This window comes from Salmo salar, chromosome 05 (genome assembly GCF_965601325.2).
Source record: "Salmo salar chromosome 05, fSalSal1, whole genome shotgun sequence".
NCBI classification, from domain to species: Eukaryota; Metazoa; Chordata; class Actinopteri; order Salmoniformes; family Salmonidae; genus Salmo; species Salmo salar.
Window position 1 is genome coordinate 62,777,481 of NC_138295.1, and position 21,764 is coordinate 62,799,244.

General features: G+C 43.5%; 1 protein-coding gene across 1 annotated transcript in view; it reads right to left on the reverse strand.

The window, feature by feature from the left end:
• The window catches only part of LOC106605459 (atrial natriuretic peptide receptor 1), a 70,207-nt gene that overhangs the window by 37,881 nt on the left and 10,562 nt on the right, over positions 1-21,764 (reverse strand). Inside the window, exons 3-5 of the mRNA XM_014201144.3 lie at positions 13,225-13,412; positions 12,176-12,289; positions 8,398-8,533 (exon numbers count right to left, since the gene is read on the reverse strand). Of these exons, the coding sequence (XP_014056619.1) occupies positions 8,398-8,533; positions 12,176-12,289; positions 13,225-13,412 (438 nt within the window). The remainder of the gene's footprint in view (positions 1-8,397; positions 8,534-12,175; positions 12,290-13,224; positions 13,413-21,764) is intronic.

Below are 21,764 nucleotides of genomic sequence, written 5' to 3' on the forward strand. Positions count from 1 at the left end.
TTTCACTTACTTAGCCAATGCAGCTAGCTAGTTTAGCCTACTCAAACACCCGGCTCAGAGAGGGATTCTATGTTATCTAAATGGCTATGGCTATCCCACACTGGAACTCTTCCAAGTCAAGGTAGGATTTTGGTTTTAATAATTTATTGCTAACTGTACCGCATGATTGTAGCGGGTTTACTAAGGCGTTAGTTCTAGTAGCTATGTTGTCTTGACGTTAGCTAATATGGTGACAATGATGTAGGCTGTGTGTAGCGGTTAGCAGTTATGATATGAAAGTTTGACTTGGAAAAGTTTTTTCGCCTGGTCACAGACAGCTGATGTGTTGTGCATTGAAGTCCAGAATCGAAGGGAAAAGCTTAGAGGAGGAGAGCGCATAGATGCGATAAGAAATAATCCAACAATCAAAGGGATCATGCTGTATGTATGTGGCTGCTATGAAAGTGAATTGTGGTTGTGGTGATCAGGAGTATTTTCATTCTGCCGATTTTGTTGTGAAATGCTTCTTAAACGTAAGCAAATGGAACGAAACAGGAATAAACATACCTGAATTTGTCCAACAGAAACTCTCGTTTGCAACTGTTGGACTAATGATTACACCCTAGATCAGCTAGACAGGCAACTTGTCTGCCACATTGATTACAAACATTTCTCTCGACATGTGCGCCTAAGTTGTAAACTTTCATTCATAGGCTAGGATGTAGCAACCTCATGATGGGTATAGGGAAAATTTGAGTATCATGTAGTAGCCTAAACCTATCAATGTGTCACGTCCTGACCAATATTTAGGTATTATTTCTATTATATTTGGTCAGGACGTGGCAGAGGTATATTTGTTTTGTATTATGGGGTTTTGTGTGTGGTGTAGTGGGGTGTATTAGTTTGGTATAGGTTCTAGGTTTGTTTTTCTATGTGTAGTTTTGGGTGCTGGACTCTCAATTGGAGGCAGGTGTTTCTAGTTGCCTCTGATTGGGAGTCCCATAAGTAGGTGTGTGTTTGTTTGGTTTTCGTGGGTAGTTGTTTTTGCACTGCGTGTTGTGTGCCTGCAAAACTGTTCCTGTCGTATATATTGTTTGAATTGTTAAGTGGATGCTCTACTCCTTTATTTTAATTAAAGATGAGTATTCACATACCTGCTGCGCCTTGGTCCATTTCTACAGAAGACAGCCGTTACAGAACTACCCACCAAAGGACCAAGCAGCAGAAGAGGAGGAAGCCACAGGAGAAGAAAATGGAAGAATGGACCTGGCAGGACGAAAGAAAATTCTGGGCGGACAAGTTAAGGGAGCTAAGGGAACCCGAGAGGCAGCCCCAAGATTTTTTTTGGGGGGGGCACACGGGTAGTTTGGCCAGGCCAGGGAAGAGCCGTAAGCCAGCTACCCGTGACTACAGGGAGGTGCGTACGAGGTGGAGGGCGTCATGTTATGCTGAGGTGCGCACCATCTCGCCTATACGGACGCACAGCCCACTTCGCCCAGTACCAGCGCCCCGCAGGTGTCAGGGCAAGGGGAGCATCGAGCCGGAAGGGGTGATGCCAACCCTGCACTCAAGACCGCCAGTGCGTCCTTTCAGTCCGGTGTTTCCCGCTAGACACACTAGCATGGAGGTGCGTGTCTCCAGGCTGGTACGTCCAATACCTGCCCCACGCATCAGGAGTCAACAGTCGTCATCAGAGCTGCCCGCCAGTCAACAGTCACCAGAGCTGCCCGCCAGTCAACAGTCACCAGAGTTGCCCGCCAGTCAACAGTCGTCAGAGCTGCCCGCCAGTCAACAGTCGTCGGAACTGCCGGAGTGGCCGGACTGCCCTGAACTGCCGGAGTGGCCGGACTGCCCTGAACTGCCGGAGTGGCCGGACTGCCCTGTTCTGCCGGAGTGGCCGGACTGCCCTGTTCTGCCGGAGTGGCCGGACTGCCCTGTTCTGCCGGAGTGGCCGGACTGCCCTGTTCTGCCGGAGTGGCCGGACTGCCCTGTTCTGCCGGAGTGGCCGGACTGCCCTGTTCTGCCGGAGTGGCCGGACTGCCCTGTTCTGCCAGAGTGGCCGGACTGCCCTGTTCTGCCAGAGTGGCCGGACTGCCCTGTTCTGCCAGAGTGGCCGGACTGCCCTGTTCTGCCAGAGTGGCCGGACTGCCCTGTTCTGCCAGAGTGGCCGGACTGCCCTGATCTGCCAGGGTGCCCGGCCTGTCAGGATCAGCCCGAGTGGTTCTCCTGCCCTCCGGTCCAGCCCGAGTGGTCCTCCTGCCCTCCGGTCCAGCCCGAGTGGTCCTCCTGCCCTCCGGTCCAGCCCGAGTGGTCCTCCTGCCTTCCGGTCCAGCCCGAGTGGTCCTCCTGCCTTCCGGCCCAGCCCGAGTGGTCCTCCTGCCTTCCGGCCCAGCCCGAGTGGTCCTCCTGCCTTCCGGTCCAGCCCGAGTGGTCCTCCTGCCTTCCGGCCCAGCCCGAGTGGCCCGCATGCCTTCCGGCCCAGCCCGAGTGGCCCGCATGCCTTCCGGCCCAGCCCGAGTGGTCCGCCTGCCCTGATCTGCCAGGGTGCCCGGCCTGTCAGAATCAGCCCGAGTGGCCCTCCTGCCCTCCGGCCCAGCCCGAGGGGCCCTCCTGCTCTCCGGCCCAGCCCGAGGGGCCCTCCTGCTCTCCGGCCCAGCCCGAGGGGCCCTCCTGTCCCCCGGCCCAGCCCGAGGGGCCCTCCTGTCCCCCGGCCCAGCCCGAGGGGCCCTCCTGTCCCCCGGGCCAGCCCGAGGGGCCCTCCTGTCCCCCGGGCCAGCCCGAGGGGCCCTCCTGTCCCCCGGCCCAGCCCGAGGGGCCCTCCTGTCCTCCGGCCCGGCCCGAGGGGTCCGTCTGCCTGGCGCAGCTATCGGCTCCACCGAAGTGGGCGACGCCGAGGATGGAGCAGGGTCCACGTCCTGCACCGGAGCCACCTCCAGGATAAGTGAGTTGGGGAGGGAGGGTGTAGCACAGTGCCGTCGTTGACGGCAGCCACCCTCCCTTCCCTCCCTTATTGTTTAGGGGGTATTGCTTTTTGGTTTTGTTGGGGTAATGGGGATTTTTTGTGTTTTCTTTTAAGGTGCATTCCGGGGTCTGCACCTTTAGGGGGGGGTAATGTCACGTCCTGACCAATATTTAGGTATTATTTCTATTATATTTGGTCAGGACGTGGCAGAGGTATATTTGTTTTGTATTATGGGGTTTTGTGTGTGGTGTAGTGGGGTGTATTAGTTTGGTATAGGTTCTAGGTTTGTTTTTCTATGTGTAGTTTTGGGTGCTGGACTCTCAATTGGAGGCAGGTGTTTCTAGTTGCCTCTGATTGGGAGTCCCATAAGTAGGTGTGTGTTTGTTTGGTTTTCGTGGGTAGTTGTTTTTGCACTGCGTGTTGTGTGCCTGCAAAACTGTTCCTGTCGTATATATTGTTTGAATTGTTAAGTGGATGCTCTACTCCTTTATTTTAATTAAAGATGAGTATTCACATACCTGCTGCGCCTTGGTCCATTTCTACAGAAGACAGCCGTTACACAATGTTACATTGAGCTGGTTGTATGGAATATGAATGACAGTCATCTAATGTGCTGTAATAGAAATACGGCCATGCTCATTAAAAAAAAGAATCGTCCTCCCTCATGTTAAAATCACCGACCGCCACCGGTGTAAACCTACACTATACTGTATATACAATAGTAGTGGATTCGGCTATTTCAGCCACACCCGTTGCTGACAGCTGTATAAAATCGAGCACACTGCCATGCAATCTCCATAGACAAACATTGGCAGTAGAATGGCCTTACTGAAGAGCTCAGTGACTTTCAACGTGGCACTGTCATAGGATGCCACCTTTCCAACAAGTCAGTTCGTCAAATTTCTTCCTTGCTAGAGCTGCCCCAGTCAACTGTAAGTGCTGTTATTGTGAAGTGGCTACTTCTAGGAGCAACAACAACTCAGCTGCGAAGTGGTAGACCACACAAGCACACAGAAAGGGACCGTCGAGTGCTGAAGCGCGTAGCGCGTAAAAATCATCTGTCCTTGGTTGCAACACTCACGACCAAGTTCCAAACTGCTTCTGGAAGCAATGTCAGCACAAGAACTGTTCGTTGGGAGCTTAATGAAATGGGTTTCCATGGCCGAGAGCCGCACACAAGCTTAAGATCAACACGCGCAATGCCAAGTGTCAGCTGGAGTGGTGTAAAGCTCGTCACCATTGGACTCTGGAGCAATGGAAACGCGTTCTCTGCAGTGATGAATCACGCTTCACCGTCTGGCAGTCTGACGGAAGAATCTAGGTTTGGCGGATGCCAGGAGAATGCTACCTGCCCCAATGCATAGTGCCAATGGTAAAGTTTGGTGGAGGAGGAATAATGGTCTGGGGCTGCTTTACATGGTTCGGGCTAGGCCCCTTAGTTCCAGTGAAGGGAAATCTGTATATTTGTTGTTATTTTTTTACCCCCTGTTTTCTCCCCAATTTCGTGGTATCCAATTGGTAGTTACAGTCTTGGACTCGGGAGAGGCACAACCCAACCAAGCCGCACTGCTTCTTGACACAATGCCCACTTAACCCAAAAGCCAGCCGCACCAGCATGTACTGCACCCGGCCCGCCACAGGAGTCGCTAGTGCGCGATGGGACAAGGACAACTAACTTGTTGAAAAGGATTCCACCTTTCCAACAAGAAGAAATTTGACGAACTAACATGTTGTAAAGGATGCCACCTTTTCAACAAGTCAGTTCGTCAAATTTCTTCCCTGCTAAAGCTGCCCCAGTCAACTGTAAGTGATGTTATTGTGAAGTGGATACTTCTAGGAGTAACAACGACTCAGCTGCGAAGTGGTAGACCACACAGAACGGGACCGGGTAGCAATGCCTTCGGGGAAGGCCCTGCTGGCCAAACCCTCCCGTAACCCGATGACACTAGGCCAATTGTGCGCCGCCCCATTGGTCTCCAGGTCACGGCCGGCTGTGAAAGACCCTGGACTCAAACCCAGAAGCTCTAGTGGCACATGCAGTGCAATGCAGTGCCTTAGACCACTGCGCCACTCAGGAGGCCATGAAGGGAAATATTAACACTACAGCATACAATGACATTTTAGACGATTCTTTCAACTAGTGTTCGACCGATTATGATTTTTCAACGCCGATACCGATTATTGTAGGACCCAAAAAAATACGATGCCGATTAATTGGCCGATTTTTATTTTCTTTTTTAAATGTATTTATTTTCTTTTATATATATTTGTAATAATGACAATTACAACAATACTGAATGAACAATGAACACTTATTTTAACTTAATATAATAGATAAATAAAATCTATTTAGTCTCAAATAAATAATGAAACATGCTCAATTTGGTTTAAATAATACACAAACACAGTGTTGGAGAAGAAAGTAAAAGTGCAATATGTGCCATGTAAAAAAAGCTAACGTTTAAGTTCCTTGCTCAGAACATGAGAACATATGAAATGGTAGTTCAATATTCCCAGTTCTTCAATATTCCCAGTTAAGAAGTTTTAGGTTGTAGTTATTATAGGAATTATAGGAATTATGACAGGTCGACTATTTCTCACTATACCATTTGTATTTCATATACCTTTGACTATTGGATGTTCCAATAGGCACTTTAGTATTGCCAGTCTAATCTCGGGAGTTGATAGGCTTGAAGTCAGAAACAGCGCAATGCTGGAAGCACAGCGAAGAGCTGCTGGCAAACGCAGTAAAGTTTGAATGAATGCTGACGAGCCTGCTGCCGCTTACCACTGCTCAGTCAGACTGCTCTATCAAATCATAGACTTAATTATAATATAATAAATACAGAAATACGAGCCGTTGGTCATTAATATGGTCAAATCCGGACACTATATTTTCAAAATCAAAACGTTTATTCTTTCAGTGAAATACGTAACCGTTCCGTATTTTATTGAACGGGTGGAAACCCTAAGTCTAAATATTGCTGTTACATTGCACAACCTTCAATGTTATGTCATAATTATGTAAAATTCTGGCAAATTAGTTTGCAATGAGCCAGGCGGCCCAAACTGTTGCATACACCCTGACTCTGCGTGCAATGAACGCAAGAGAAGTAACACAATTTCCCTGGTTAATATTGCCTGCTAACATGAATTTCTGGTTTAAATGCAGGTTTTAAATGCAGGTTTAATATGCAGGTTTAAAATAATTGTAACGGTTGTCGTCTGGAAAGGAGGACCAAAACGCAGCGGGTTGTATACTCATCTTCTTTTAATAGGCGAAAGAAGGAAAACCAAACAAACACGTATACAAAATAAACAAAACGACGGACGACGAATACAGTCTTGAAGGCAAACGACAGCAATTCAAGAGACAACCTCCCACAATTTACAAACACACCCTAATATATAGGACTCTCAATCAAAGGCAACTAGACAACACCTGCCTTCAATTGAGAGTCCACACCCCAATTAACTAAACATAGAAACAGACTAACTAGAAAGAACATAGAAATACACTAACATAGAGCAGTGACCAAAAAACCCCGGAATACATAAATCAACTACCCTCTACATAATACACACACCACGAACCACATAAACCAAATACCCTCTGCCACGTCCTGACCAGCCTACACTAACAAAATAACCCTCATACTGGTCAGAACGTGACATTAATAATAATATACTTCTGTGTATTGATTTAAAAAAAGGCATTGATGTTTATGGTTAGGTACATTCGTGCATTGATTGTGATTTTTTTCGCGAATGCGCTTTTGTTAAATCATCCCCCGTTTGGCGAAGTAGGCTGTGATTCGATGATAAATTAACAGGCACCGCATTGATTATATGCAATGCAGGACAAGCTTGTTAACCTAGTAATATCATCAACCATGTGTAGTTAACTAGTGATTATGTTAAGATTGATTGTTTTTGGCTCATTGCTGCACTCGCGTAACAGGTGGTCAGCATGCTACGCATTCTCCTTGTGGAATGCAATGTGATCGGCCATAATCGGCGTCTAAAAATGCCGATTGTTAAAATCAAAAAATCGGCCCTAATTAATCAGCCATGCCAATTAATCGGTAGACCTCTACTTTCAACTTTGTGGCAATAGTTCGGGGAAGGCCCTTTCCTGTTTCAGCATGACAATGCATGCCCCTGTGCACAAAGCAAGGTCCATACATAAATGGTTTGTCGGGATTAGTGTGGAAGAACTTGACTGGCCTGCACAGAGCCCTGACCTCAACCCCATCAAACACCAATTGGAACGCCGACTGCGAGCCAGTTCCAATGCCCAACATCAGTGCCCAACCTCAATCGTGCTCATGGCTGAATGGAAGCAAGTCTCTGCAACAATGTTCATAATCTATTGGAAAGCCTTCCAATAAGAGTGGGGGCTATTATAGCAGCAAAGGGGGACCAACTCCATATTAATGCCTATGATGTTTTTTTTTTAGTAGATGTCCACGAGTAGGTGACCACATACTTTTGGTAGTGTACATGTCCAGCAGGCATTTGAGAGCCATATGACTTCTTATGGCCTGCAACTAAATCAATGTCTTGTCTTGAAGAACTCTTGAAGAGGTGTACATCTCATTTTAAAGGCACAAAGCACCCAATCGGTGACACGCTGTCAATGGGGAGTATTGTTATATCGTGCTGGTTCTCTCTCATTCTGCCACAAATCACTCAAAAATTAATCTTCAGAGAAATTGCAAGGAAGACATTGAATGTGTTGTTGTTACAGAACTACCTCCTCAAAGGTGGAAACTGACAAGAGATCGTAAGCCAGAGCTCAGAGTTAATCAATTTGAAATTGTCTCTGTGTGTCACGGTTGTCGTCGGTAATGGAGGACCAAAACGCAGCAGGTATGTGAAAAGCTCATCTTGACGTTTATTAACTTCCAAAATGAACACCAAAATAACAAACAAGAGAACGAACTATTAACAGACAGTCTGGCCAGGACCAAGGCTAAACACAGAACAATCTCCCACAATTAAACAGACAAACACACCCAACTAATATAGGACTTCCAATCAAAGGCAACACCACACAGCTGCCTTCAATTGGAAGTCCACCCCAATTAACCAAACATAGACATACAACTAACTAGATCAACATAGAAATACGTAAACAAGGAACAGTGCCCAAAAACCCCGGAATAATAAATCAAACGCCCTCCTAACTAACACACCACCCTGAACCACATAAAACAAATACCCTCTGCCACGTCCTGACCAAACTAAAATGACAATTAACCCTTATACTGGCCAGGACGTGACACTGTGACAAAACGCAGACCACTGTAGTTACCAGAGACAGAGCACCGAGCTAGTGCTAGACTGAAAACATGTTTTACACATGTTCCAAAAAAAAAATAGAACCTTTCGAACCCCTGATTCAATGGAATAAAGATCCAGGTTATAAACTGAGGTGCGTGGAGTGGACTGACCATTGTAGGTGCGGTTCCACATCCTCCTGGTTACGGTTTTCCCCACAGGTCTGTCCTCTGGCGAGGTCATGGTCTCGTTCAGGGCATGGGTGTACAGCATCAGCCCGTCGTAGAACCCTCCGGAGATTATGTTCATCTGCAGGGAAGCAAAAGGATATTGTAGAAAAGTTATTAAATCTATCATCACCTATTTTTTATGAGATCGCTTAGATCAACCATACCACACATGTACTAATAGTACATCTATTACCCTCATCCAATAGATATTATTTTCTATAATTAGAAAGCTACGGCGTATGTCTAGCTACAGTTGAAGTTGGAAGTTTACATACACTTAGGTTGGAGTCATTAAAACTCGTTTTTCAACCACTCCACACATTTCTTGTTAACAAACTATAGTTTTGCCAAGTCAGTTAGGACATCTACTTTGTGCATGACCCAAGTAATTTTTCCAAGAATTGTTTACAGACAGATTATTTCACTTTTAATTCACAATATCACAATTCCAGTGGGTCAGAAGTTTACATACACTAAGTTGACTGTGCCTTTAAACAGCTTGGAAAATTCCAGAAAATTATGTCATGGCATAAGAAGCTTCTGACCTCCACAAATAAAATGCCTGAAGGTACCACGTCCATTTGTACAAACAATAGTATGCAAGTATAAACACCATGGGACCACGCAGACGTCATACAGCTCAGGAAGGAGACGCGTTCTGTCTCCTAGAGATGAACGTACTTTGGTGCGAAAAGTGCAAATCAATCCCAGAACAACAGCAAAGGACCTTGTGAAGATGCTGGAGGACACAGGTACAAAAGTATCTATATCCACAGTAAAACGAGTCCTATGTCGACAAAACCTGAAAGGCCGCTCAGCAAGGAAGAAGCCACTGCTCCAAAACTTCCATAAAAAAGCCAGACTACGATTTGCAACTGCACATGGGGACAAAGATCGTACTTTTAGGAGAAATGTCCTATGGTCTGATAAAATAAAAATAGAACTGTTTGGTCATAATGACCATCGTTAAGTTTGGAGGAAAAAGGGGGATGCTTGCAAGCCGAAGAACACCATCCCAACCGTGAAGCACGGGGTGGCAGCATCATGTTGTGTGGGTGCTTTGCTGCAGGAGGGACTGGTGCACCTCACAAAATAGATGGCATCATGAGGTAGGAAAATTATGTGGATATATTGAAGCAACATCTCAAGACATCAGTCAGGAAGTTAAAGCTTGGTCGCAAATGGGTCTTCCAAATGGATACCGACCGCAAGCATACTTCCAAAGTTGTGGCAAAATGGCTTAAGGACAACAAAGTCAAGGTATTGGAGTGGCCATCACAAAGCCCTAACCTCAATCCTATAGAAAATTTGTGAGCAGAACTGAAAAAGCGTGTGCGAGCAAGGAGGCCTACAAATTTGACTCAGTTACACCAGCTCTGTCAGGACTAATGGGCTAAAATTCAACCAACTTATTGTGGGAAGTTTATGGAAGGCTACCCGAAATGTTTGACCCAAGTTAAACAATTTAAAGGCAATGCTACCAAATACTAATTGAATGTATGTAAACTTCTGACCCACTGGGAATGTGATGAAAGAAATAAAAGCTGAAATAAATAATTCTCTCTGCTATTATTCGGACATTTCACATTTTTTAAATAAAGTGGTGATCCTAACTGACCTAAGACAAGGAATATGTACTAGAATTAAATGTCAGGAATTGTGAAAAACTGATTTTAAATGTATTTGGCTAAGGTGTATGTAAACTTCTGACTTCAACTGTATATTTGTGCCACTGCCATGAAGAGCAGAACTTCTTCTGCTAACTACTTGTCTCTTCTACAAGCTTCTCTACAGTGTTTGATATATTTCAAGTTAATACCACTTTCTATTTCTTCCAACGATAAATATTTCCTATCATCTCCGTACCTATTTCTACCCCTTTATTAATTTCACAATTCTGCGTGAGAAACAATTTCCTCTTCTATCTCATCATCTCTTCAAACAATGGCCCCAAACCAAAAGAACTGTCCACGTCAATCACAAAATGGAATATGAGGACAATAACCCACTCAGACAATCCACTCAGTTCAGTTGCATTAATTGGAAACGTACAGACACAATGTCCAGACAGGGTGAATGAGGACCAGGTAGACCAGGGCAGCACTCTCATGCTCTGTGCCTCTCTCTCATCCTCCAGAGTCAGACCTGTCTTTTTATCACATTGACTGCACTTAGCTGTCTGCTACAAGTGATTCATCGGCTTGTGAGGGGTGCCAGACAGCCCTGTCTGAAACCAGGACCAATGCCGAGCCTCCCTTCATCCCGGGGATGGAATAGAAGCCCTGACGTACAATTCTGGATTTGTGTGTGTCGAACGGGGAGGGCAGTTAGATGACGTGGCCTGTCAAGCTCTTTGTTTTATTTTGCTTCCTAAATTGTCACTGACGCGAAAGCCCACACATGCATGCAAGGACACACACCTCCATCCGGAGTCAGAGATGAAAATTGGACTTGAATGTAGTCAATCTGCCATATTGAGGATAGGTGGATGTATCGTGCCAATCTGTGTGTGTGTGTGTGTGTGTGTGTGTGTGTGTGTGTGTGTGTGCATACGCGTGTCTCTCTCATCTCCTAAACAAGACACCAGTGATTCAGCTGTAGAAGTGTGTAGAATATCATCATTGTGCACCTTTGTAGGGAACATAATAATAAGATAAGCTCCACTAACTAAATCAGCTTTTTCTTCCAAAATAAATTGAATCAATTGTCCAAGCATTGCACGCAAGCCAATTACATATAAGCCTACTTATTGCAGCCTCTCCATCTTCACTTTCTACGCACAAACACACTCTCAGATGTGCAAACCCCAATAAACTAGTACTATTGCTAAATAAACTAGTACTGCTGCTAAATGAACTAGTACTACTGCTAAATGAACTAGTACTACTGATATTTCTTTGTATGTGTTGCTTGCCTGCCAGATGTGGCTCAATCAAATGTTTCATAATGAGATGTTCTCTAAAATATGATAGCCCTACACTGAGTGTAGAAAACATTAGGAACACCTTCCTAATATTGAGTTGCACCACCTTTTGCCCTCAGAACAGCATCAATTTGTCGGGCATGAACTCTACAAGGTGTCGAAAGCGTTCCACAGGGGTGCTGGCTCCAATGCTCCCCACAGTTGTGTCAAGTTGGCTGGATGTCCTTTGGGTGGTGAACCTTTCTTGATACACACGGGAAACTGTTGAGTGTGAAAAACCCAGCAGCGTTGCAGTTCTTGACACACTCAAACCGGTGCGCCTGGCACCAAATACCATACCCCGTTCAAAGGCACTTAAATATTTTGTCTTACCCATTCATCCTCTGAATGGCACACATACACAATACATGTCTCAAGGCTTAAGAATCCTTCTTTAAACTGTCTCCTCCCCTTCATCTACAGTGATTGAAGTGAATTTAACAAGCGACATCAATAAGGGATCATTGCTTTTACCTAGATTCACCAGGTAAGCCTATGTCAAGTTCATAATGTTTTGTACTCTCAGTGTATAGATTATTATACAGAGCTTTATTCTGTGTAGTAGTCTTCATGCCTTAGCATAATTAGCACCCTTCATATTGCCTCAAGTCTGTGCCACATTGAGATCAAGTCCTGTCTGCTTTTATAAATACTCCTTTTGATCTCAATTCTCTCTCTCCTCTCTCTCTCTCTAAGAGAGCCCCACCACCAGACACACCCCCCCCCCCCCACACACACACACACAGTGCAGCCCCTTACCAGTGAGTCCTCCACCGTAAAGTTGAACATTCTCTTGGCATCTGTCTTCAGGTCCCTCACAAAATCTTTATATTCAGGGTTCTGTGGTTCTCTATAGGTCAGGATTTTCACACTCTGAGACAGACACAAAGAAAAAAAACTATTGTGATTCATAAGACAAAGGTTTCACTGAATTATACAGAATCATACCACATGATGATTTATGCTAATGAATGAATGACCCACAGGTGTGAGAAACACCACTTCTGTGGTAGAAATGAACAGTATGTTCCTCTTTCCCAGGCCTGTCCCTTTTATAAACAGGCAACTGTTATTAGAGCCTAGTTGCTCTATTATATGTTGTCAATACGACCAGTCATCCAGAACACATCCTCCAAAACACCCAATAACTTTCATCAAATCATCTCATCTCCTCCCTCCCATTCCTACAGTCTGTGTAGATACAGGCCCAACCTCATTCAAGCAGAAAACTAAGGTCTGAGAAGGATAACTTGTAAAAACACAGCAGTGAGAGAAGTGTTCATACGTATGGGTTATGGCATTGGTTCCCAGACCATTAGAACCCACTTAAAATCCGTATCAACCTAAGAAATATGACCACGACCCACCAGTAGGGCCGTATGTTGTGCACCACTGATGTACAGAACATGCATCAGTTACATTTTCAAACCTCTGGCCCATTTGTTTTGCTCTTTCAGGCTTTGTGAGATGAGACTGATATCAACACACTGACGGGATGTCACAAAACATATAGTTATGTTGCCTCTCTCCCCCTCGCTGGAGAGTCTGTAACTCACTAGGGAATTGAGAAGAAAATTAAAGTACTTCACAGTGAGAGAATGGAAAATAAACAAGATTAGATTTATTATCTCATCTGCCTGGCAGCACACCAATGACAGCCATGGGGAAACATAGGGATATCAAAATATGATTGCTTCAGGGCCTGCTGTGTAAGTCAGCGTAGAATACAGCACATACCTGTTTCCAAGGTAATGATGGGAATGAGATGAGGAATGAGATGATACACTTGCCTCTGATCCAAGGCTTACCTGGAAGGCCTCCTTGGCGACAAGGTCGTCTTGGTCCCCTCTGGCCCAGGGTTGAGCATTCTGGGAGTCCAGGCTGCGTCCAAACATGTCAATGTAGAAGAAAACAAACTCCTCCTGAGGAAGGCCTGCCCGCCGGAAGTGAACCATCAGCTGCCTGAACGTGTCCGGAGAGCAACACACAAACACCACTACGGGGGCAGAGAGAGAGAGGGTTAAAAAAGGGGTATAAAAAGAAGAGGGTAAAGACAATGGGAGTGTAATGATAATTATTGCACATATGGTCAAATATTGTTTTTTCTAGCAAAATACACAACAACCAAGGTCCTGACTTTAAATTATAGACCTGTCTAATACATGTAGGAATAAGAACAATATTGTAAATGAATGAGCAATTCAACCAATTCTGAAGCAAAAGCAAGTAAGGTAATATGTCAATTTTCTTTCAAGTGTATTCAACAAGCATCTTAAAAACCATCCTTTAAACAGAGCATATAGATGTAGGATCTTAACTTGATCACTCTTTTGTTGATGAGAATTTTCCTGCACAGCAGAAAACTTATAGTGTATTCAAGGTTTAAAAAGGCTTCTAAAGTCTGTAATTTTCACTTCAAAATTTCAGAGTTGATTTGCCCTAAAATAAAATGTATCAACCCCTACAAAAAAATCCATTAATTATAATACACATAATAATTCACATTTCCTGTTGCTGCAGTGTTATTCTCCTGCTGCAGTGTCATTTTCCTGCTGTAGCAAACAAATTAAGATCCTACATCTGTAACAATGTGACAGGTCTTCAATGTAGTTCAACCTGCAGGCCAATGTTGTGTGAGCATAATGAGGAAAGCAAAAACACATAAATAGATCAGGTTAAGAATCTCCTAATTGTATTTGAAATGCTTTATTAGCCTAGTCACTCTGGTTAGTCTAGTCACACTTATCATCATACAGATGTAGGATTTTAGCTAATTTTAGCCAGTCTCCTACAGCAGGAAAATAATCCAGCAGCAACAGGAAATGTTAATTATTATGTGGATAATAATTAATGGACATTTCTGTAGTCGTTGATACATTTTTCGTAAGGGAAAATCAAGTCTGAAATTTGGAAGTGGAAATTACAAACTTTAGAAGCCTTTTTAATGCTCAAATACACTACAAGTTTAACATTTCCTGCAACAGGGTGATCAAATTAAGATCTTACATCTGTACGATGAGAAATAACACACTAAATGCTTCAAACATCTGAATAAATGTTTTATAAGTGAATTTTAAACCAGCAAACATGGCAATCCTTGGAACAAGGAGTTGTGCACCGCTTAGTCCAAGGGCTTATTGTGTCAACCACCCATTTACAATGCATAAGTGATCAATATCCTAATCGGATTGACCCTACTACACCTTGGTGACTCAGTATACCAACCCAGTACAATGAGAGCATAGACGACCATCTATTTATTTTCCTTACACAACAACCACTGGCCACATGACTAGGGTTGCAAAGGGTCAGAATCTTTCCGGTAAATTTCCGGAAGTTTTCCGGACATTTTCCATGAGAATTTGGGGATTTTTGCTTAATTAAACTCATCAAAAAAGTTGGCTTATAACAGTGAACTTTTTTTGTGGGATACACATAAGGCAATTCTAGGTCTTGTGGCATATTTTGGTTAAACTATCCCCAATTCAATAGAATTTCAACCCTCTGCATGCACTGTGCATTCTTCCATCACATGTGCAGTGCACTCTTCCATCACATGAACAGCTGATTCTCAAGATCTTGCACACTAATGAGATGCTATTGAGCCCACACCACACCACTCCACTGTCTGAGCCAAGGACAACATGCTTTCTGGTAAGTTTTGATTACAATACTGGTAGGGGTGAATATATTTTATATGACATACATGATTTTTTGTTAACTAGTAAATAATAGCCTACAGCAAAGTGTGTTTAAATCATTTCAAACTTGTTAACAATTTCTGCTAGTTAGTTTTTGCTACCATGTGGGTTTTAGCTTGCTTGAGCCTGCTAACTGAGGAGTGTTAATTCACCTGTTTCCATACATGTTTCATTTTAAAACATTTATCTTACAAAGGAGTTGTTTAATCTAACTGCTTAACTATTTATCTGTACATGGAATTGTATGTTTTTTTTTTTTTACAATTTTTTTCTAATCTTTACAGGAAAATGTCACAGGCACTATCTGATGTATGGAGACATTTCACTGCAGCTAATATAGAAGGAAAAGCTGTGTACACTTGCACATACTGTGCCAAATCATATGTGAAGAATGCAACAAAGATGCAGAATCATCTGGTCAAGTGCATAAAGTTTCCTCAGCGCTCACAACAAGCAACCTCTGACAAAAGTCCCTCTACTTCTATTTGAGGTGAAAATGATGAATCAGACACCTTATCGATAGCAACAGCTCATGGTCCTCCTGGAATCAGAAGTTTTTTTGACTGAATTGAGGAACTTAGAGAAATGCTGATGAATGTCTTGCTCGAGCTGTGTATGCAACTGGTTCACCTCTGATGCTCACAGGCAATGTGTATTGGAAGAGATTTCTGAATGTTCTTTGCCCAGCATACACCCCTCCACCCAAACATGCTTTATCTACTAATTTGCTGGATGCCGAGTTCAACAGAGTTCAAGTGAAAGTCAAGCAAATCATAGAGAAAGCAGACTGTATTGCAATCATCTCTGATGGGTGGTCGAATGTTCGTGGGCAAGGAATAATTAACTACATAATCTCCACCCCTCAACCAGTATTCTACAAGAGCACAGACACAAGGAACAACAGACACATCGGTCTCTACATTGCAGATGAGCTGAAGGCAGTCATCAATGACCTTGGACCACAGAAGGTATTTTCACTGGTGACAGACAATGCTGCGAACATGAAGGCTGCTTGGTCTAAAGTGGAGGAGTCCTACCCTCACATCACACCCATTGGCTGTGCTGCTCATGCATTGAATCTGCTCCTCAAGGACACCATGGTACTGAAAACAATGGATACACTCTACAAGAGAGCCAAGGAAATGGTTAGGTATGTGAAGGGTCATCAAGTTATAGCAGCAATCTACCTCACCAAGCAAAGTGAAAAGAATAAGAGCACCACATTGAAGCTGCCCCGCAACACCCATTGGGGTGGTGTTGTCATCATGTTTGACAGTCTCCTGGAGGGGAAGGAGTCTCTCCAAGAAATGGCCATATCACAGTCTGCCAGTATGGACAGCCCCATCAACAGGATCCTCCTGGATGATGTATTTTGGGAGAGAGTGGTAAGCAGCCTGAATCTCCTGAAACCTATAGCAGTAGCCATTGCACGGATTGAGGGAGACAACACCATCCTGTCTGATGTTCAGACTCTGCTTGCAGATGTAAGAGAAGAAATTCGTACTGCCCTGCCCACTTCACTGTTGCTCCAAGCAGAGGAAACTGCAGTTCTGAAATACATCAAAAAGCGTGAAGACTTCTGCCTGAAGCCCGTACACGCCGCAGCATACATGTTGGACCCCAGTATGCTGGCAAGAACATGGTGTCATCAATACCGTGTCTCGCTACCTTTGCATGGATGGTGGCAAGGTTCTTGGCAGTCTGGCGAAGTAGACTTCCAAGCAAGGGCTTTGGGATGGAGATGCAATATGGCAGTAGTGCCAACATATCTCAACAGCCACCTGGTGGAAGGGACTTCCTGGATCTGAGGCTCTTTCCCCTGTTGCTTCCATCATCCTCCAAGTCACACTAACATCAGCCACCTCAGACCCCAACTGGTCCTTGTTTGGGAACACACACACCAAAGTACGCAACAGGCTGACCAATACAAGGGTTGAAAAATCGGTGGCCATCCGGGCAAGTTTGAGGCTTTTTGAGCCATCCTCAACAAGGTTGGAAAGTGACAGTGAAGATGAGGCCTCAGAGTCCTATGTTCAAGAGGTGGATATTAAGGAGGTCCAGGGAGAAGACTTGGAAGCCTGAGAGGAAGACAGCCAAAGCTTTAGCTTCTAGACTATCATTTTACAGATGCATCTCCCAAACGTTTTTGGGAGATGTGATGGCTCATTGGGGATCATTCAATATTCCCTTTTGTTGTTCAGTGAAATCATCCGATGTGAAGAGTCAACTCATTTAAATAAAGTTGAATTCGTAACTAAATCGTTTTTTTTATTTCTATTTGAAGGATTTAATCATTTGCAATTATGTCTACTTATGATAAGGTAAAAGGTTTATGTTTCTTTCTCCATATATGGTAAATATATCCAATGCAAAAAACATCTACATTTAAATGGTATTAATATTAATTTGCATATATTTCCGTTAATTCCCATATATTCCCGTTAATTCCAATGGAAAGTTTCCACCTCTGAAATTTCCCCAAAATGTGCAACCCTACACATGACGTCTAGACAAACAGACAAACAAACAGACAAACAGACAGACCAACACCTAATAGGCACTTCAAATCATACTTTCTTCAAAGACGCACCCATTTCATGCTTGTAAAGTCCATCAAGTAAAGCATCATAAAAAATAACTTTTGGTTTATGTACCATGGAAGTCATATTATACCAATAATAATGAGTCACCAGGCCTTTACTGCGGTGTGGAGATACAGAACCATCAGAAAGTATTCACACCCCTTTACTTTATCCAAATTCTGTTGTGTTACAGCCTGAATTTAACATTTATTCAATTTAGATTTTGTGTCACTGATCTACATAATGTCAAAGTAGAATTTTGTTTGTAAAAAACAAATGTCTTGAGTCAATAAGTATGGCAAGCCTAAATAAGGTCAGGTGTCAAAATAACAAACCGCATAATAAGTTGCATGAACTCATTCCGTGTTCAATAGTGGTTAACACGATTTAACTACCCCATCTCTATACCCCACACATACAGATAATTGTACGGTCCTTCAATCGAGTAATGAATTTCAATCACAGATTAAACCACAAAGACCAGGGAGGTTTTTCAATGCCTCGCAAAGAAGGGCACCGATTGGTAGAAGAAAAAAACAGACGCTCAACATCCCTTTGAGCATGGTGAAGTTATTATTTAGGCTTTGAATGGTGTATCAATACACCCAGTCATTACAAAGATACAGGCGTCCTTCCTAACTCAGAGGACGAAAACCTATTCATATTTTCAAGCATGTTATGGGTATGCTTGTCATCGGCAAGGACTAGGGAGTTTTTTTAAGGATAAAAAGAAACGGAATACAGCTATAAGCACAGGTAAAATCCTAGAGGAAAACTGGTTCAGGATGCTTACCAACAGACACGGGGAGACAAATTCACCTTTCAGCAGGACAAAAACCTAAAACACAAGGCCAAATCTACACTGGAGTTGCTTACCAAGGTGACATTGAATGTTCCTGAGTGGCCTAGTTACAGTTTTGACTTAAATTGTCTGGAAAATCTATGGCAAGAAAATGGCTGTCTAGCAAAGATCACAATCAACTTGACAGAGCTTGAAAAAAAATTATAGAAAAATCCAGGTATGCAAAGCTCTTAGAGATTTACCCAAAAAGACTTCAACAAAGTATTGACTCAGGGGTGTCAATACTTACAATACCAGTCCAAAGTTTGGGCACACCTACTCATTCAAGGGTTTTCTATATTTTTACCATTTTCTACATCGTAGAATAATAATGAAGACATCAAAACTATGAAATAACACATGGAATCATGTAGTAAACAAAAAAGGGTTAAACAAATATTTATACTTGAGATTCTTCAAAGTAGCCATCCTTTGCCTTGATGACAGCTTTGCACACTCTTGGCATTCTCTGAACCAGTTTCACCTGGAATGCTTTTCCAACAGTCTTGAAGGAGTTCCCACATATGCTGAGCACTTGTTGGCTGCTTTTCCTTCACTCTGCAACTCATCCCAAACCATCTCAATTGGGTTGAGGTCGGGTGATTGCAGAGGCCAGGTCATCTGATGCAGCACTCCATCACTCTCCTTCTTGGTCAAATAGCCCTTACACAGCCTGGAGATGTGTTGGGTCATTGTACTGTTGAAAAACAAATGATAGTCCCACTAAGCGCAAACCTGATGGGATGGTGTATTGCTGCAGAATGCTGTGGTAAAAATGCTGATTAAGTGTGCCTTGAATACTAAATAAATCACAGACAGTGTCACCAGCAAAGCACCCCCACACCATCACACCTCCTCCTCCATGCTTCACGGTGGGAACCACACATGCAGAGATAATCCATTCACCTACTCTGCGTCTCACAAAGTGGCGGTTGGAACCAAAAATCTCAAATTTGCACTCATCAGACCAAAGGATAGATTTCGCCCAAGCAAGTCTCTTCTTATCATTGGTGTCCTTTAGTAGTGTTTTCTTTGCAGCAATTTGACCATGAAGGCCTGATTCACGCAGTCTTCTCTGAACAGTTGATGCTTCTACACCTGCATTGCTTGCTGTTTGGGGTTTTAGGCTGGGTTTCTGTACAGCACTTTGAGATATCAGCTGATGTAAGGGCTATATAAATACATTTGATTTGATGTTGAGATGTGTCTGTTACTTGAACTTTGTTAAGCATTTATTTGGGCTGCAATATCTGAGGTGCAATTAACTCTAATGAACTTATCCTCTGCAGCAGAGGTAACTCTGGGTCTTCTTTTCCTGTGGCAGTCCTCATGAGAGCCAGTTTTATCATAGCGCTTGATGGTTTTTGCGACTGCATTTGAAGAAACTTTCAAAGCTCTTGACATTTTCTGGATTGACTGACCTTCATGTCTTAAAGTAATGATGGACTGTCGTTTCTCTTTGCCTATTTGAGCTGTTCTTGCCATAATATGGACTTGGTCTTTTACCAAATAGGGCTATCTACTGTATACCACCCCAATCTTGTCACAACACAACTGATTGGCTCAAACACATTAAGGTGGAAAGAAATTCCACAAATTAACTTTTACCAAGGCACATCTGTTAATGTAAATGTATTCCAGGTGACTACCTCATGAAGCTGGTTGAGAGAATTCCAAGAGTGTGCAAAGCTGTCATCAAGGCAAAGGGTGGCTACTTTGAAGAATCTTTGAAGAAATATATATTCTTGTTTTTACTTTTTTGGTTACTAAACGTGTTATTTTATAGTTGTGATGTCTTTACTATTATTCTACAATGTAGAAAATAGTATAAAGAAAGAAAACCCCTTGAATGAGTAGGTGTGTCCAAAATGTTGACAGATATATGTAAATTAGATATTTTTGTATTTAATCTTCAATAAGTTTACTTAGATTTAAAAAAATGTGTTCACTTTGTCATTATGGGGTATTGTGTGTAGATTGGTGAGAGAAAAAAGATATTTAATCCATTATAAATTCAGGCTTTAACACAACAAAATGTGGAATAAATCAAGGTGTATGAATACTTTCTGAAGGTACTGTAAATAGGGCTATTGAGAGAAAGGAGGGGGGACACTCAATGTTAGCCCGCAGGCTAATTGTGCTGGGGTATAGTAGTGCCTGTGGCGGTGTGGCAGAGACAGTGATCTGAAACAGGGCTCTATTAGCTCTATGATCAGCTCTGCTCCCAGCCAGAGGCTAACTACCTCGGTCAGACCCTTCATTAGCCTGGGTAATTACTGCAGGCTGCCAAGTACCTGGCACTGCCACGGCAGCACACGTTAAGTGTTTGTGGATGTCAAACCGTGTTCAGCATTCTCTGTGCGCCATTGTGTTAGTTTTGCCTGGTCCAAAAACAACCCTTAAGCCCTATACCCCATAAGCAGGTTGTGCTGCTGTGATCCTGTGTGGCCTGTTCTAGCACAGGTAGGTCTAGGCTGATCTAGTCTAGTCTATTCTAAAGTGTCAATGTCATAGTGTATTGTGTTCTGGGCTGGTCTAGTCTGATGGGTTATTGTGTTATGGTCTATTTAGGGTCTTATCTAGTTTATTGTGGTCTGGTCTGGCACCATGTGGCGTGGAAGAGTGGCACAGGAAGTCTCCAGGGACGTGATGACATTCCAGTAGCACGTACTTCCTGTCCTGGCGGCTCTATTGTTTCGGGGTTTAATGGCCCTGGTCAGGAAGTGAGCAGTGGAACCAAACCAACAAACCTAAGGAGACTAAAAGGGATCGTCCGGGTCGCCCTGGGGTCAGGAGACATACCTTTCATGCCTGATAAGTGCACAGTCACACACACTTCCACTATCATCTTCAGGCGGTCTGACACTTCCTTTGAACTTCCAACCTCAGAAGAGCTGATGATGTAGTGGTTTCACTGTGGACAGCCCAGCTGATACCATGACGACTAGGTGAGAGAGCAAGAGTGAGGCGGAGATAGCAAATAGAATGTCTGTCACACGTCACCACACCATCCTGTCTGATTTTCTTACCTTCACACAAGGTTAGAAACATTGCTGTTAGAAGGAGAGGGAGGGTGATGCAAGGAAGGAATAAGAACATTTCTTACTTTTTCTATTTCCTTCTCTCCCTCCACCTTCATTTAATTTCTCTTAACTTAATTCAGAGTCCACAACCGCAGAGTAGCGACAGGCTGATGGACCATTATTTTTTATTTACAAACTTTT